Source organism: Rhagoletis zephyria, unplaced genomic scaffold (assembly GCF_001687245.7).
Source record: "Rhagoletis zephyria isolate East Lansing unplaced genomic scaffold, Rhagoletis_zephyria_1.1 Rzeph_scaffold_01221, whole genome shotgun sequence".
Taxonomy (NCBI): Eukaryota; Metazoa; Arthropoda; class Insecta; order Diptera; family Tephritidae; genus Rhagoletis; species Rhagoletis zephyria.
Window position 1 is genome coordinate 117,784 of NW_016158305.1, and position 18,767 is coordinate 136,550.

Consider the following 18,767-nt stretch of genomic DNA (forward strand, 5'->3'; position numbering starts at 1 on the left):
CTGTATGTATTGAGTTGATCTGGTAACACGTTATGAAGATGAAGTAAAATTGCACTGTGCATGTCAAAACATTTTTGGTTGCATTGTTCAAGGAAATTAATATTCAAACTAGTAAAAAAAGGTATTTAGAAGGTATTAACTATATAAATTGTGTAGTAAGACTAGTGGAGTATAGAGGAACTGCGGATTTGCAAATATTTGGCCCACAAAGGAGCTTGGATCAGCGATGCAGCTGGATGTGTAGTTTGTGTAAAAGCGGCAGTATTTGCGTGAAAATACTTTATTTCACAGCAATAACAGTTTAAAATACAATTACATTCTCTTGTGGATTTAAAGGGCTACTACGCACTATATGTTGATGGGATTCTTGGCTATGCACTGCTGATTTCCACTAATTGGACTTGTTTATGTTTTGCTTTTAATCTAGAGTTGCCAAGATTGTAACGGATAAAAATATGCTTTAGAACTAATTTTTTAGACATTTTGACATAAAAAATATATAAGCCCTATTACTAATTTTTTACTAAATATATAAATAATTAAGAATGCATTCTCGATCTTACAATAGAGGATTTTGCCATGCATAGAAATACATATAGCTAGCTTAGTGTGAAAAGTTGCTAAGTCCACTTTTTAAGAAAACTCATACAAAAGTGTAAAGGTCGTTGTTTTATGTTTTCTCGTTTATATTCAATGAAAAGAAAATTTTGCTAATTCCAAACAAAGCTCCGAAAATTCGATAAGGCCAAAATAGTAGGAAATATTTTAATAAAAACCAAATCCCTCTTGTTTATATGGGATTTCATTTTGCCTTAAGCAGACAAAATGTATTCAAAGTTTTGCGAAATAGATACTTGAAGAAAATGGCTATAATAAGTTGTTTTCTCTCTTTGTTCAATTTTTAAATTAGGGCTTAACAACTTTTCACTCTAAGCTAGCGATATATTCTGCCTTATCACCTTCACCGAAAATTTTGATTCTGCCCATAGTAAATACATGGAAACCAAAAGTGAAAAGTGAACCGGTTCGGGAAAAATGAAACTCATGATAAGGCCGATTGATGCTCATTTACGACACTACATTTAATTATAGTGCCGCAATAACCCTCGCTTAGAGCGCCTAGTCGATAAGAACGCTTTCACCCATGAAGTGATTAATCTCCGGCTTAAAAAAATATTGATGCAACAGTTAGTTTTTGATTAAATAGCTTTTATTGACATTCGATTTGTCAACAAGTGCAGATACATACCCCAAAGCTTTAGTTTAAAATAAATGAAAGATTCATATTTAATACAACGAATTTTCACTCCGAAATATACCTACACAGATTAAGCCCATGCATATAAATTTCTATGCACATATAGTATGCTTGTATGAAAACTTGCAAGTAGGCATATCGATGATCCCCTGCAATACTCCTTACTTACGCTAGTAGTAATGATTATTAAAGTAAGTATTAAAGATTAGACAAGGATTAGAGACATGATGCCCTTAATAGTAGTAAGGGTTTTGCTTTTGGAGTTATGTTGTTATTGCAGAGGATCATCGATTTGTACATAGGTACATACAAATATATGTGCATATGAATATTTACGATCATAATTCAAATATATTAATATGGCCACAGTTTCTTTGTAGCAATAACACTTTATTTCGTCTGCTATTTTCAGTCACTGATGCAGTTGGTCACTGATTAGCACTCTACAGCGGTGTGAACTCATGCCAATAAACATCCGAAGCAATATACCTGCAACAAGTCTGAAACGTTATTCCTTTATTTCCTGATTTGATGTAATTTTGCCGAATAATGCAGCAGGAGGCCATGGAGGCGGAGGGCTCTACTTATATGCTGGTAGAAACATTGAGTGTTATTTGGAAAAATTATCTTAGTACCGGCGATGACCGCGAAGCTAAAGTGCGTTTAGTACATACTTGTTGCTTACTTAGTGTCGATAAAGTTTTTCTTATTTGTTTTAGTTACATTGGATGGAATTGTTTCTGTTTTATTTTCAATACGTTGAAGAAGATACTTTACAGTCAGAAGTACTTATAAGGTAAATGCAGTTATGTTTATAATAAGAATTTCGATGAGAAAATTTTTCTTAAATGATATGTTCTAAAATTATAAAAGCGGGAATTTGTCTGCAATTTTAAAATATTAACCCGATGCTTTTTGCATGATTGAAATCCTTTAACTCTCTTCTTATTTCAGTTTGTTAAATAATATTCCAGAAGAAACAACCTCATATCTCTTGGAGACAGTGTGCTGCATCATAAATAAGTCTCACTTATCAATTTCTTCATGTACAACAGAAAGCAATAGTACTGACCTAGTACAAGATGAGATAAGCAAACTCATAAGCGATGTGAATTCCTTTCCGAACAATAAAAGTTTTACACCGGTAACGTTTGTACTAATTATCTTTAAGGTTGTAATATAATTACTAAAATAATTCCTTTTTTTAAAGCTCATACTAAATGCACCGAGTGACTGGAGTAAAATAGTTGCCCTTCGCAGCTTTCTTACACACAGTTTGGGTAAACATTTGCTTCGATTTTTATTGCGTGTGGATACCAAGGTAATAACTTTAATTTGAACAACCAGCAATTTTTTAACTAGCACAATTTCTACAGCTCATCGCTTCACAAAAAGGCCTTTGCACTTTATGTATCAAACTGTTCCCGAATTGTAAATGGAATACAGCAGAAATTAAACTAGACTCTTCCCCCTCCATATTAACAGTCATCGCTAAGATTTCTCAATTTCAGTGCCCAAACTTGCGAATTAATCGTACTACTACAAAGAAATCACAATTTGAATCACTTTCACCTCAACAAATTGAGAAGGAACTTGATGATTTTAGAAGCATTATTGCTAGCAGTGATGAAATCGCCTTCCTGGTGATACAACTAATGTCAAAGTGTGTTTCAAATGAATGTGAGGATAATCTTAATCCCCAATCAATATCAGTGCTTTCATTAAATTTTGCATTGGAATGCTTATGTGGCAGTGATGAGATGTATAACACAGAGCAAAATGCCGGCAAAATTAAGTATGAACTTCTGCAACTTATAATACGCTGCATCAACAATATATTTAATGCTTCTTCCGGTTTAACCGCTGTACAATTTCGAAACGTATTCTCAAAGTTAGCCACCATCTTACAAAAACATGCTATAGAAGTCGTAAACCCAAAGTCTGGAAATTTTGCCGATAGCAGGGAGCACGCTTCAATTAATTTTACCGTTGAATTTCTAAGTGCGACCAACTATGTACTGTTTTACATTCTCCAAAATATCATAAGTCACCTACACAAATTGAAAAAACCGTATCATGATTTGGGTAGCAAAAGCAGCTTGAATGATTTTAAGTTCGTTGATGAAAATGTGATTGATGTAAGCATTGAAACATTCCAAAATGTGTTACAAAACCTAAACACCAATACTGATGGAGATGACGAAGCGTCAGTGCTCCTTATGCTGACCTTCAAAGCACTTATTAAAATAATAGATCAGCTTTTCAAGAATGATCAACTCGTTATGAACAATTCTATTCACCCAATCGGTGGTCACGCACGCAGAAGGCGCCACCTTTTCCGGCAGGTACATTGCTGGTCGTCACAAGCACCAACATTAAGCTGCTTCTTTCAAGGCACTTTACTAAATTTGCTCTCTAAAATCTCTGTAGATATGCAAGAGTACGCTGTACGTTATTTATTACGTATTGGCATTTGCTGCTGCCTCTACACAATAAATACCTATGCCACATGCTTGGATATAGTTCTTGCTTTAGCTCCGAAATATCAAAATTACATTTATAAATTTTTGCATCGTAAAATACTGTGCACTATTTTTTCCCGAGATCATGGTGGTCTGAATAAACATCAATCAGAAAACTGTGCTAAATGTGATACAAAATTAAAATCGCCAGAGTTTCGAAAGGAAGTTTTGCAGCTCTACAAACAACTTCATGAAAAACTCGTTAATGGTAATGAAGAAATCTGCAATAAATTGACTGCACTTCAACTTTTGCTGAAGCATCTAAAATGCATATCAGATACTTTGAACAGCGACATTGCTGCAGGTATTCTGGCCGAACTTATTTTACCCGCGTTCCGTAAATTTAAATCGGATATACTGAAAAGCCGAAATTCGAACAAAGCACCATCGAATGAAAAACTACCGCAATCCATGAACAGAAACTCACCTATCACTGCGTCAGCCGATAAAAACGATGAAACACCAGATACCACATTGATTTGTTTCGGTATTGTACAAGATTGTTTGAATATTTTCGTTGCCTATTTGGAAATAGATATACGTTTAATAAAAGCTTTCTACAACGAAGAAAATATATCACATTTAGAGGATTTGTTTGGCGAACCGACACTAGTTCATAGCATATGCGACCTCATTAAAATCGGCATCGATAATATGGCATTTTTGGGGGAAAGCAGTAAAGAACAAACTGTGTTAAGCCAACGTCTCATTATGCTGCTATTGAAAAGTGGTAGAGAGCACGCTTTGCAGTTCAATGCACTACTCGACTATTCAAATAACTCAGCTGCTAGCAAAGATAAGAAGGCAGAAGAACGAGACATATCACGTGCGCCCGATATTTTGTATGCTGCCGCTTTACAGTGGTCATTTACATATGAGCTATTCCAAACAAGTCAGTGCTTCTTTAACGCCTTTTCGGCGATATATAATTTAAATAAAAATCAAGGTATGCCCATTGACCACGATGATTCAAAGGATTGCTCACCAAATGCACTTTGTAACGACAAGGGGATTGACGATATTTTGACGCTAAACTATAATGCATTGTGCACTTTTTTGCAACTTTCACAACGAAAATCTACGATTGCCTCTAAACCCACACGCCCACATTATCACATCAATACATCAACATCATCCCCAATACAAAGCACAATGTACACAGTAGACCCCGAAGCCAACAAAGAAGACTGTTGTTTGTCAAGTTCACTGGAAACTTTGCTCTCAAGCATTGAGGTAGATGCGATGCAACAAACGGTAGACTCAGTTAGTTTATCGATTGCATCGAATGCGACAACAATTGCCGGTGTAAACGCTTCATCGTTACATGGAATCCAACACTTGCCGAAGGGTGATAGCACTTCTCAAATAAGCTTGCATTTATATACAGAAGCTTTCAATTTATCATTTTTGGATACATTAAAACACCATAAATCAATTCACTTTGAAGATTTGTATGCAACTGAGACGGAGATTGGAGATAACATTGTAATTTACGACGTTCGCAACCAGGTCAGTTCACATGCTGTTCACAATTCAGCATTATCCATAACAACAGCGACGTTAAACGCTCCCAGTGTCGGCACACTAGCCAACACAACTGTGTGGAACTGTGCCGCTGATGCGCTTTCAACATCAACGGTGGTAGTTGGGCCGGAAACTCGCGCAGCGGTACTAAATATTGGGACAAGCATAATCGGAAAATTATTTAGTGTCATAGGTTCGATTTTTGGTGGCGCTAGTTATGCAAATTCAGTAAGCGATTTAAATAACAGTACAAAAGAAGAGTGCCTAGATGAAGGCATCGATCCGATACTTATTTGCTTATTAGAATCAAGTAGCGATAGCAAAAGGTATCTTCTACGATTATTCGAAGCAACATTGGCAATAGCAATTAAAAGTTTTAAACAAGAAGGAGGTAAGTAACATTTTATTAGACGCTCTGATAGTTAAATGTATATCAAAGCATCAAAGTAGGCCTTTGATCTAGCTAAGCTGTTATTAAAATAGTAAATAGCTAATTACACGTAAAAATGCTGCTCGAAAAAATAAGTCTTGACCCCCCGCAAAAAAAGACTGCTTTCGATTTGAAATCTCTCATTAGAAAACTCGGAGTCATCGTAGTTTGTGTACCTTCGTCGCTCTTTCAAGTACTACGCATCTAGTGTATCAAATGCCAGTACCCTCTCAAGAATTGGCGAAATTAATTCATACTATGCATCATATAAATTATTGAGGTCTGCCCAAATTTCGGTGTGAAACAACACAACAACAAACCCCTATTTCCTTTTTCACGCACACCATAGCCACTTGCAGAAAGCTTTGTGCGAGAATGAAGGTCCTCAAGCCGTAGTTAGAAACTATATTCTCGGAGTTACAACATACCAGAACACTCAACAAACATCCACTGAGACATTGTGCGAGTCAGCCTTATCCCGAACTGCCTAGATTTGTATCTGGATAAGGATTGTAACTCCACCATCATGCTCCAAAAACCTTTGTGAAATGTATATGCTGTTAAAACAAAGTAAAGCTTTGCGGACGCTTTCCACCAATCAGCGTGGAGTGGATGGATCTTCTACGAGATACGAGGTACATTTAGCCAAAATATGTTCGTGTTGGAGTAGCGCCAGAAACAAGCAATCGCTACCTCCTACCAAAGTTGGTAGCATATAGTCTATCAGCGTATGCTTATCCAACTCATCGGCCCTAACTGCAGGTGCCTCTGATTCGGATGTAGAAGATGAGAACTACTGAGAATCCTAGTCCCAGTCAAGTGCCACCATTGCTGCTTATGTAAAAACAACAACCGGCTTTGTTTTCCTACCGGGTAATTATTTGTGGTTTCAAATATGGTAATAGCTCATGCCTACATCCAGGCATATATACATAAAATGTACTATGCATGCATACATATGTCTGCAATAGTAAGAATGTTTTGAAGCCATATTAGTGATTGCTACGACTAATTCGACAAAAATTATGTTTATAGCCCAATGCTTAGAACTTGAGCTGAGTACCATATTTTTATAGGGAGATACTTTATTTGCATTCCTTGTTCAATAAATCTCAAAAAAAGCTCTGCGATGAGATAATCGCAAAGCAATTTGTGATTTATTATTTTTTTTCTAAATGTATAATTTTTTCATTGAATGGAATTGGCTATTCGACATTTTAGTATTTAATTTTGTAGCAACCATATCTGCTTAATCAGTTAAAAACTTTCTGGTTGCATATATGTATGTACTTCGTAAATTTCCTTACCCACCAAAGCAACGGCAGCTGAATTATCTTTACATTGCACAGATGACTTCAAGATAAGAATATTTTAATTCTCATAGCAGTGTGTGATCTTAAAGATTAAAATAATCTTATCTTTTCTATTACAAATACATATCCTAACAGTGTAAATAATAAGATAGATTCAACAATAATATGAAAAACTTTTTACATTTTAGCAGAAGCGATGGATAGGCATTTATTGAAACTGAAATCAGTGATATTGAAAAGTGCTATATCCAACTGGAGTCAAATGCACACAGAGGAGCGTACGCGCGAAAACGCCGTGGTAAAAGCTTTGCACAGCCTCCTAAGAATAGCAGAGCAATACTCTACCAGCAAAGCCCTTGCAGATTTCAATGAAAGCAATGACCTTGATAATACCGCCAGTGAGGATGCGGCTTTACAATCGACTCTCCGTCCGCGTGCGCGATCTTTTACCAGTACAAAAACCCATGGCAAAAACAGCAACGCGACCACACCACGTACGCCTGTGCCAAAGAGGCCGATCTCCGGCGAAAGCTGCGATGCAGATTATTTTTCCACGCGAATGTCAGTATTCTGTGAGAGTGAAATGGAGCTCAGCGAGAATGAGCACGATGACAACTATATAACGGCGGACGAGGGCTACGAAGCTGATGGCGAGATACCTGAAATATCTGAATCTGAAACTGAGTTGGATAAGGCAGAATTTTGGAATTCATTTCAACCAAGTTCTCGTTATCGTACACATCTGCTACACGATGGTCTTTGTCAGTTGGTAGTTGAAATTCTTATTGAGCTGTCAGAAAGATGCATCCACAATCCGGTGGGTTGGAGTGACTGTTTGGTGCAACTGGCAAATCGTCTATTCGTAATTCGTGCTCATATAGGAGATTCACTATTTTTACTGCGTGGCTTTGCGCCAGTTTTGAAGTGCGGCGATCCACGCCTGAGAGGTTTGTATCATAGATATAGCGGAGTTANTTGAAGTGCGGCGATCCACGCCTGAGAGGTTTGTATCATAGATATAGCGGTTGAAATGAGTTGCCGCAGTTGAAACTGCTCTACATGTACTAAATATTTACTTTTTTAGAACTTCAACAAGCCTTGCTAGAGTTAATTGTGGACATAAACACTCCTGAAGTTATCTGCACANAGTTAAAACTGCTCTACATGTACTAAATATTTACTTTTTTAGAACTTCAACAAGCCTTGCTAGAGTTAATTGTGGACATAAACACTCCTGAAGTTATCTGCACATATTTTAATATCTTATCCGCCAAAAATCCGCCTGTGGATCTTCTAATAAGATATCTGAATCATAGATGTGACAGTAAACTGAAAAAGCCTCAACCTATGGTCGAATTGGAATTCCCTATGACGATCGGTAGGATATTTTTGATAGTAAATTCCTGCTATACTTTTAATTTATGTGCATTCCATAGATGGCAAATGCACTTCGACGAGCGATCAACATTTAACAATGGAAATCGATCGCATTCGAAATCAACATATAAATGCGCAAGCCACGACACCATTGTCTCGTACTCCTTGTATCATACCTATAACACATGCCAGACTGTGGGGCAATGATGGTTTCACACTTTCGTTTTGGCTGCAACTGAAAGGAACAAATATTAACAAACCCTCGTCCTTAAATGCAGAGGATGACCAGCGTAGTTCTCTCGAAAACAATCTGGTAAGCTAGTGTAAAATGATTAACTTTGAGTTGGTTATATATTCTGATTTTTCTTATAGAAAACACACATTGTTTCCATAGGCACCAACCAAGTAATGTTAAGTGTTTATGTTGATAGCAATATGAAATTAGTTTTCGAGACAAGCAAGCCGAATGCCGAGATCCAAATGCAAGCTCAATCGCCGTCAGAGCTAGCAAACGGGAATATGGAAGAGAAAAATCAATCCTCAGCAAAAGATGCTGTTACTGATTCGAAAACACCTGCTCCTTTGGTTAGGCCCACAAGTGCATCCACAAGTCCATCCACTCTGCGAGTTGCTCTGAAACAGACTAAGCTTGTGATTCTTAACAGCTTTAATAACATGCATCTCTTCAAATATCATAACCACCATCATTCGTATGAGAATTCTTCTGTTGAGCTGAAATTATTTCGATGTACACGGAATAGCTGGACACATGTTGCATTTGGAGTATGTGCTCATCAAGATCATTTAGAGCTAACAGTTTACATTGACGGTGTGGAAGAAGATATTATTAATTTACATTTCCGAAATATCCGAAGTTCCATAAAAAGTCACGCCTTCCAAATAATATGCCTTGGAGACAGCGCATATTCAGCTATAAGTTCCAATGGCTTGGGTGATAACACAGAATCGCAACGGTTCCACTCTGAGGGATACCCAATACCCTATAGCATATCTAACTTAATGCTATTCAGTAACAAATTTGCAGCATGGGAAACCATAGCCAACTTGACGGCAATGGGACCGGACTTTTCAGAGCTTGCTCCACTTCAAGTTAACTCCTGGCAGCCAAATTATGGCTTTGTAAATTTAAGTAAACTGAAAAAAGCTAATTTTGGTAGTGTTGCGGAATCAATTAAATTGTTGTACGAAGCTCGTTTGCTATGCTATACAGCAGAGTCTCCAGATATTGTGATGGGCTATAACAGTGAATCAAAAGACGGAGGCGTTGTCAGTGGTGAGTTAAATCTATTGTTTTTACATCTTTGGTTTAAGCAGGGCTTAATTTCATTCGGCATTGCAACGCACGTTAAGCTTTTTAACAGTTGTACACTTTTAGCACTGAATATTTCAGGCAATAGACAAAATAATTTTTAAGCAAAAACCCGAGTAAAATCCTCATATAAAATGTAGAAGTATCGTTAATTTCTTCTTGATCCAAGGATCGGAACTAGACCAAATTAGTATGGTGGTTGTTTTTTTTTCATTAAAAAAAGATATTCGGTTCTACGTTAGCCGGATTAACCTCGAGCACACACTCCGACTAAGCAAAGACCATCTCACAGCAGCAACCCTACATTTTTTTCGCCATGGGAACATGACCTACCAGCTAATATCTTGGACCTCAGTCCGCTACAACAGCTGCAATGACTGGTGTCACCTGAAAGACCACCCGGTCCGAGACCAGCGCGTCAGGCAACACAGCACCGAAGGCATAACAAGCAGTGCAGGCGCACAGTGTCTTCTCACCCCGCGCGTAACCATCACCAGACCGCAATCAATTAAGTTATGACAGTTTAATAGCAACGGCCTACAAAGTAAGATCGCTGAGAAAGACGATTTCATGAGATGGAATAAAGTCTCAGTCGCGGCGATCCAGGAGACCAAACTCTAATCGAGCTCGAGCCTTCAGAATTAGGACGAGTTCAACGTTCTCCGAACAGATCGCCCCCCAGGGGTCGTCCTTATATTGCATAACGCGGTACAATACCGGCGCATTACCCTCATAGAATTTCAAGGCTTGGTCATCAAGTCGGTGGATACAGAGCTGGAGATCGTCAGTGTAGTTTCCACCCGTCACCAGTTACCCAGCTGGATACCATGCCAATACAAATGCGCTAGATGAACTGTGGCACTCCCATATGGGCAATGACCTGCGGAGTCCAAAGCTCGCTGAGCAAATTGACGACTCCACGTTCAGCACTGTAAACGCAGAAGTCGCGGGTGCTTACTACAGCTCGCCAGGCATAATAGCAAGTGGAGGTCTAATAAATTGCATTGGATGGCAACCAGTGCTTACGTTCACATCATACCACCTGCCCATAGTAGTCGCAATAGACCTGCCGAAAGATTTTATTACATCTAAAAACCGCACGGTCCGGGGTCGTACTGGGACGGTTTCACGGAATTGACCGACCGCAAACTAAATGCTCTTCCACCACCATCATGCGCGTGCATAGCTGAGCGCAATATCTGCAGGATCATTAATGCAGCAGCCGCCAGCTTCATACCAGTCGGCTGGATTGCCAATATTCGACCAGGTTTCTCCCGCAGAAGCGATGGGAATCGCAGGCGAGCGTGATCCCGGCGATCCACGTGTATCAGAGATCTCAATAAGGACCTTAGAGACCTGGTCAATATACATAAGTGGAAAACGTAGAATGAGCAATTCAAGACCTGCAATCTCTCTAGCGGAGCAAGGAAACTGGACCACATACAAGTCTCTCGCCAATCCGACAAAGCGTAAGAACAATATTGCCCTTACCACCACCACAACTTCGGATCCACGGTCGTGCGGACGCTTCATCAGCCGGCAATTCGATGCACACCCACAGAGGGACAACGCTCGCCGCAGTGTGCTGCGTAAAGCACACAAACTCCGACCCCAAGACACACCAACCTGTTTTACCACAGAAGAGACAGAAGCACTTTAGGTCCTGCTGAAAAAACTGGGACCTGCAAGAGTTGAGTTCATCGTTGAATTCGTACAGATCTCTCGCCTATCCACAATGACAAAAAACCATGAAACCACTACTCCTCCCCACCCTGACGAAACATCCTAAGCTAGCCGAACATCAGCATAGATTCCGCAAAGTGCACATCAAGACCACAGTATCACAATGCACAGGCCATCACCACACTCATTAGCGAGGGTCTGAACCAACGTCTTTCTTGTGATCTATCGAAGGCGCTCAACATAGGAAACCACGCAACCCTCTGCCAAAACGTCCTGGAATCGACGCTTCCAGCTCAGATGAGACGTGGAATTATAAGTAGGGGCCCTCAAGGCGACCTATTCTCCTCGGCACTATTCAATCTCTACAAAACTACCTCCGTCGTCAGCCGAAGTCAACTTGGTAAGCTATGAGCCGCGAAATCTACACAACGTGGACCAAGGACATCAGCCTCGAACTAGACATATTCGTCATTGGCGCCAAAATACCGTCAACCGACCCCAACATCCTAGGAGTGGTCTTTGATCGCCTGTCCTAATTCTCCGTGCACGCCTCAGCTACCTGCAACAAACTGCAAGCTGTGCTCCTGACACAGTCTTCAAGTCGCTAGCCAGGCGCATCTGGATAGCCGAAAAATAGGGGTTGCTTGCTACCTACAAGGCGATCGGCCGGCCAGTGGTAAACTGTGCAGCGCCAGTGTGGTCGACAGGAACGAGCGACACGCAGTAGAGAAATCTGCAAATATGTCAAACGCAGTCCTGCGTTCGGCCACACGCTGCCATCTCATGTCTTCCGAGCATCACAGTGAAAGAACACAACACCATGTTGTCGAAGCAATTCCTCGTGGAATGTCACCATGGAAATGATCCCAACAACGCCCTGATTCGAAACGATCCGCCCCCACGACACGTGATACGACACCTGCCCGACTGGAAACCAGGACTCGAATCGTAACATCCGTTCGCGATTCGAAAGCCATACGAAAGAAAATTACGTGATATCGTCAGTCGTATAAGCTGAATGGTATAAAGAGTACGTTCACGTATGTCATAATCCGAAAAATGTGTTTTTACGTGACGAGTAATACGATATTGTATGTGACGATTCGAGCCCAGACGTCGAGCCGTACATAGATCATCCGTTCGAAACAGCGGCGCTCAACAGCCGACCCCTGCCCATAAATATAGAAGAAGCGAAACTGCTGAGAGAGACCAGATGCACCCTGGACAATTCCGTTTTTCGTGGGGCCACCGACTCAGCAGCTATCTCTCGCGTTGCTGTGTACTCTGTTGACAATGGCGGCTGCATGCGTGAATACGCAGTTGCAGTCTGACCTCCTTGGCGCAGGTGGTAATTGCCGAGTATTTCGTCAGGGAGAGGGTTAGGCTCCTTGCGGTGAAGAAGAGAGAAATTCGGAGACATAGCCGTTTATTTTGGAGTACAATTCATCAATTCCATTACCACGACAGCCGGTTCTACGTACCAAAATGACTCGGGTTTTACCCGACCAAGGGCTGTTGTCTCGGCGATTTAGCCCCGTTTAGGTCAAAGTTGTTTTTCTGCCATGGAAAAGTTTCTCATAAAATCTATTTGACGTACGGAGGCGGGGTAAAACCGTAGGTCTCTCCACTTGCACAGCGTCAGGTATATCTTCATTAGAATCCACGTATAAATACAAGACATTTTTGAAGTGAAACTTCTAAATCCAGTTCGGAGATGTTTGCGTTAAAGATTTAACACCACGTACATATGTATATCAATCGATAAAGATAAAGATAAAGATAAAGATAAAGATAAAGATAAAGATAAAGATAAAGATAAAGATAAAGATAAAGATAAAGATAAAGATAAAGATAAAGATAAAGATAAAGATAAAGATAAAGATAAAGATAAAGATAAGATAAAGATAAAGATAAAGATAAAGATAAAGATAAAGATGAAGATGAAGATGAAGATGAAGATGAAGATGAAGATGATGAAGATGATGAAGATGATGGAGATGATGAAGATAAAGATAAAGATAAAGATAAAGATAAAGATAAAGATAAAGATAAAAATAAAGATAAGGATAAAGATAAAGATACCACAACTGATTTTGATCACAAAATGGTTGACCACAAGTTATTTTCATCACGGGACTACAAGCTGTGAGTAACATTTATATGTAAGTGGATGTATTTAAAGGAACGGTGGTTATTATTTCACACTACTCGTAACATTGTCAAGAATATATTAATACAAGACTGTGCTTCTCATGAAAGCGCTGTCAAAAGGTGTACGTTCCGATATTTCCTTGCTGGGAAACGCATTTCGCTAGTTTAGAGTAAAAAGTTGCTAAGTCCACTTTTTGTGAAAACTCATACTTTGATAAAGAAGCAAGAGAAATTAAAAATGCATCGCTTCCAAAAGCACCTGTTGTATATTTTCCGTTTATATTCAAAGTAAGAAAAATTTTCTAAGGCCAAGAGGGACACAGAAAACTCGATTACGCCGAATTAATTTTAATTAATAATAGATTGGCGCGTTTGACCGAGCTTCTCCTCCAATTGGCGAGTTTTTTGACTAGCCAAAACAAGCAAAACTTTTCGAATTTTGGTATTAGGAGCGACTTGGTGTGAATGTAAGTGCTGATTTGGTGTGTGGTACAAGTCCAACTGCGTTGTGCCTTCGAATTTAATTTTGAGGCAGAAGGGTCATAATATGTTGTTATCAATACAAGCGATATTTTTTTTTAATAAGCATCGTGAAAAGGCTTCAACGAAGACTGTCACTTGGCATTGTGTGAATTACAAATGCAAAACCTGCAATGTTCTTGCCCACACAACGTCTGCCGTTCCAGCTGGTAAAATAGTTGTTTTTATTATCCGAGCGTCTATCAAATTAAATTTTTTTTTGTTCATTATAGGAACATTATTGCCAGTGGGCCATCCTGAGAATATGGCTAATGGTGCAATGGATAATGCCAGAAAAACCGTCAATAAATTTAAGAAAGCAGTGGATGGAAATCGATGGATAAATAAACAACTTTTGAATGGTCAACTAAAATATGCAATAATATTTTTTTTTATGAAATAGAAGAAAGAAATAATGTTACACATACGCCATATCATACGTTGCCGCGTATGAGTAACATTTGCTATGTTAAAATTTGATTTATTTTTTTCATTCGCAATGCAAAACTTAAAACGAGAATATCTCGGGGAAAATTACCCAATCTAGAAAAACGGTATGCAGATCCGTAACCTACGACTCAAAACTAAATTTACGTGCCTGGATGTTTTTGTGTGTCATTTTAGTGTCCCTGCAATGTGTAATGAGCCAAGGACCAATAATATAATGGGAGGTTGGCATAATGCCTTTAATAAACGCATTGGTAGGAGCCACGAGCAGTTGGCGAAAATTATTAAAGCTTTGAAAGTTGAACAAGCGTCGTCGGAGATGATTTGGGAGCAATTCAATGCTGGTCGTGTCGTTATTTGTGTAATCACAATGCTAGCATCTACGCAGTGGTGTCGGCATGGGATGAAGGGACCGATATTTTGGATTATCGTCACCCATAGTGTTTCTTCGTGACCACGTGTTCAACCATTTGATTAATTTGGATACTGATTTTTTGTTTAAAATTTTATTGTAGTTCGATATACAGTTACTGACAATAAAATAGAATCAAGTCGGTTGTTCCGAAACAATCAGCGGTTTTTCCTCTTTGCTATATATTTCCGATAACTTTCGTCTGTAATCGAATTAGTACACTATTTATCGTTTGAGATGTCATAATGGCAACACTTTTTCGTTTTACTGTTATGTTTATGCTTAAAATTTGCAAGAGTGTACTTTGACTATTGTGGCAATAAAATAGAATCAAAAAAGGAAACAAGCAATTCGAAGTGATTTTTGGTGCGTAAACTGTATTGTAAGTTATAAATTGGCGTATTTAAACAATTCTTAATAAAATTTTCGTTAATTTAGGAAAAATGGGTCGCGGAAAGCATTGTACTGCAGAAGAACGTAAACACATACAAAATTTGCAAAAAAATGGTTTTACGCAAAGGGAAATCGCAAAAATTATTAATAGATCACAAAAATTTGTGTTTACTGCTCTATCTCCTCCAAAAGAATGCAAACTGAGAGGCCGACCACGCAAAACAACGCCAGCGGACGATAATTTCATAGAGAGGTTATCAAAACGCGATCCTTTCAAATCGGCTGCGGTCATTCAAAAGGAAATAAATGTGGAAATATCTTCAAGAACTGTTGCTCGTCGTCTTGTAGAAAGGAATCTATTCGGCAGATTGTCACGAAAGGTCCCAATGTTGACAAAAAGACAGAGACTTAGTCGAGTAACTTTTTCGAGAGCTCACTTTAATTGGTCCGGTNTTTTTTTTTTTGTCGTGATCAATTGTCCTGTGATCACTAAAGATGCAATCGATAAAGATAAAGATGAAGATGAAGGTAAGGATAGGGATAAAGATGAGGATAAAAATAAAGATAATATAAAGATAAAAAGAATGATTACGAATAAAATTAAAATTAAAATTAAGATCAACGTTTCACTTCATTCGCGCGTACAGACTACGCATATTGATTTTTTTATTTTTCTAAATGCAATCGTCAAATACGGTTTGCTTACAGCAAAAAATCTTCGAACTAAAACTGGTAACTTCTGACAAAGCGAGTGGGTATATTTAAAAGAAAGACGCACAAGGAATGGAAAATAAATTTTCTTTTATAGATTTTTCTTAAATCGGTGTGCAACTCTCAAGAAAAAATGCTTGATATATATGTACATACATATTTATTTCTTCAAGAAAATTTGCAGCAACAGCAAAGTACTTTTTCGAGCAACAGTTATAATGAAAAATATGCCTTGTAATTTTACTTGAGAACTGTAGACAGCCCTAATGAAACGATATATTCTTAATTATCTGTAGCAAGTTCTCGCTTTTAAGTTTTAGTTTAAGTGTTTAAGTGAAGTTAAATGTCATTTCGGACTCCCCTTTTTCTTTTACGTGTAATTCGAAGCAAATTTGGCGAAGAAACCATGGGTCTAAAACCAATTTTGAATTTGTCAAATTCCGAAAGCAACACCTTCCACAAAAAAAAATGCCAAAAGTCACTGGTAAGTTCTAGCACTTTGTTGTACTAAAATTCGCTACAAAAAAATCTTGTCAGAATATTTCTGAAAAATCTAATTAAAAAGCTCAAAATTTTTATGACACTATCGAATTTTGCTAATTTTAAACAAGGTTTGGAAATTTAGCTTACATGGTTGTTGTTAGATAATGAGCACGCTTTCGTAAAGAGATAATAGGTGAGTTCGACAAGTCAAAAATTTGTAATAGTTTTTCCAAATTTTTACTGGATGGTGTTCGATAACGACAAAAAATTATCCAACACACAATTGAGAGAGCAAGCGTTCATTTTGATGCAAGAGAAGCGTTCATTTTGTACTGGCAAAATTTTAGTCAGCAAAAATTATCCAACACAAAAACATATGATCACAAAATATATGGTTGCAATTTCTGTAAACAAACAAAATTGCATTTTCCGAGTTTTGGTATTTATATGCTTTTTGGCTGCCTGCTATGTGACTTTATGATAGCGCCAACTAGTTTTTACTTCTAGAAATGTTCCTCGCGAACATTGAACGTTCACTTTCCTATTTTCTTCTATGGAGGCAACATGAATTTCATTTTGTTTACAAATAAAACATAAACAAAGTCAGCTGGTGTGTCTTCTTCTTCCGGTTTTTGCAAGTAAGGGCTAATTTCCTGTTCGTTTACTTTTTTGCTTTTTCATCTCTTTGGGAGAGAATTTTCGCTTACTCTCTTGATTTTGATTGTTGGCTGGTGTTGGCTAATTTTGTTATCGAACGCAGCTAATAACTGTTACAAAAAAAAACGAAAGGGAAATAGCCAAAGAGTGCTAAAATGTCTCTTCCCTATTTATATTTTTTGCCACTGCATGTTACCGGATAGGTATGAAGAAATTAACGGTACGCTTAAATTTTTATATGAGAATTGCTTAAAAATTATTTTTTCGTTTAAAAATTTTTTGTTCAATAGAATCAGGTTTCAGTTAAAATGGTACATATGTACATAGGAACAGAAACATCTAAGTGAAATGAAAATGTGAATAAAGCTACATACATATAAACTGAAATAAACATATTTTAAGTCTATACTGCATTTTAATAACAATTTTATTTTTGAAACCTCTTTTAGAATATAAGGGCATTTTAGCTTGACTATATCAAAGTTAGAATTTCGTTTTTATTGAAATGGGATTTTAATCGTTATTTTATTTATAACTACGGCACAAAATGTATTTCAGCTGGACGCGTGTATGGCTTAATTTTATATGGAGAATTGATACAAAATCACTTACGCTCCATTCAAACAGCTACTTTGTTATGTGGAGGACTTTCAACACACTTATACTTATTTGCCAGGGTAGGCATGAATTACCAACATCCTACTTAATAATGCATGAAATAACTTTTTTTAATATGTACATATGTATGTATGTATTTATTTTATTATTATAAGTAGATTGTGGAGCTCAGCAGCAATTCGATGTCGCAGTACATGGCCTTAGACTTTCTGCTAAGTGTTGCCTTGTCTGATTCACAGTTATATGCGGAGTTTTTACGAATAAACTATATGAATCTGATAGGCTACGTTGTTAAGACCGATCGCTGCACTAAAGATGTCAACCTTCTAAGAAGTATTCTAAATAATGCCTGCTCACAACCCATAATCAATAAAAGAGGCGAAACATTGGAGATTAGTGAAAACACTAGCGCCATTGTCGTATATCCGCAGCTGATCATATCAATATTACATCGTTATTCAGATTGGCATCGTTCTGGAGTGGAACACTCCGAAGTACTGGACATGTTATTCCTAAGTATTTTGGCGTTGACCAGCGAAAAACATCCACATCGAGATTTAAATTTATATCAATTGAGTGAAGCTGGTCTACTCAAGGAGCTACTCAATTTATGCAAAGTTTATGTGATTGAATCACCAAATCCGGTGTACATATCAGCAAGTGCAGCTGAATCATTTGTGGCCATATTGTCAGTTTTTGCTGGTTCGCCACCATCCACATCGCTAATGGATGAAATAATGAAATTGGCCTTACTTCTGCAAAAGCCCAGTGAATGTTACATCACACATGATAGATCGAAATTCTATTTTCTCTTAACACCACAGCCGCCAGTTAGAGAAAAATTATCAACGGTGTCCAGCTTTAATCGAGTCGCAACGCCATTTCGACGTCGATCTAAACGAGAGCGACCTGGCATCGCAGTCCCTATTGCAGCAGCAG

General features: G+C 38.1%; 1 protein-coding gene across 1 annotated transcript in view; it reads left to right on the forward strand.

The window, feature by feature from the left end:
• mv (lysosomal-trafficking regulator mauve) overlaps positions 1-18,767 on the forward strand; it is a 27,503-nt gene continuing 8,736 nt past the window's right edge. Inside the window, exons 1-12 of the mRNA XM_017616519.1 lie at positions 1-132; positions 1,671-1,915; positions 1,978-2,054; positions 2,213-2,402; positions 2,469-2,579; positions 2,635-5,695; positions 7,236-7,994; positions 8,237-8,425; positions 8,484-8,737; positions 8,797-9,718; positions 17,769-17,887; positions 17,987-18,760. Of these exons, the coding sequence (XP_017472008.1) occupies positions 1,808-1,915; positions 1,978-2,054; positions 2,213-2,402; positions 2,469-2,579; positions 2,635-5,695; positions 7,236-7,994; positions 8,237-8,425; positions 8,484-8,737; positions 8,797-9,718; positions 17,769-17,887; positions 17,987-18,760 (6,564 nt within the window). The 5' untranslated portion in view covers positions 1-132; positions 1,671-1,807. The remainder of the gene's footprint in view (positions 133-1,670; positions 1,916-1,977; positions 2,055-2,212; positions 2,403-2,468; positions 2,580-2,634; positions 5,696-7,235; positions 7,995-8,236; positions 8,426-8,483; positions 8,738-8,796; positions 9,719-17,768; positions 17,888-17,986; positions 18,761-18,767) is intronic.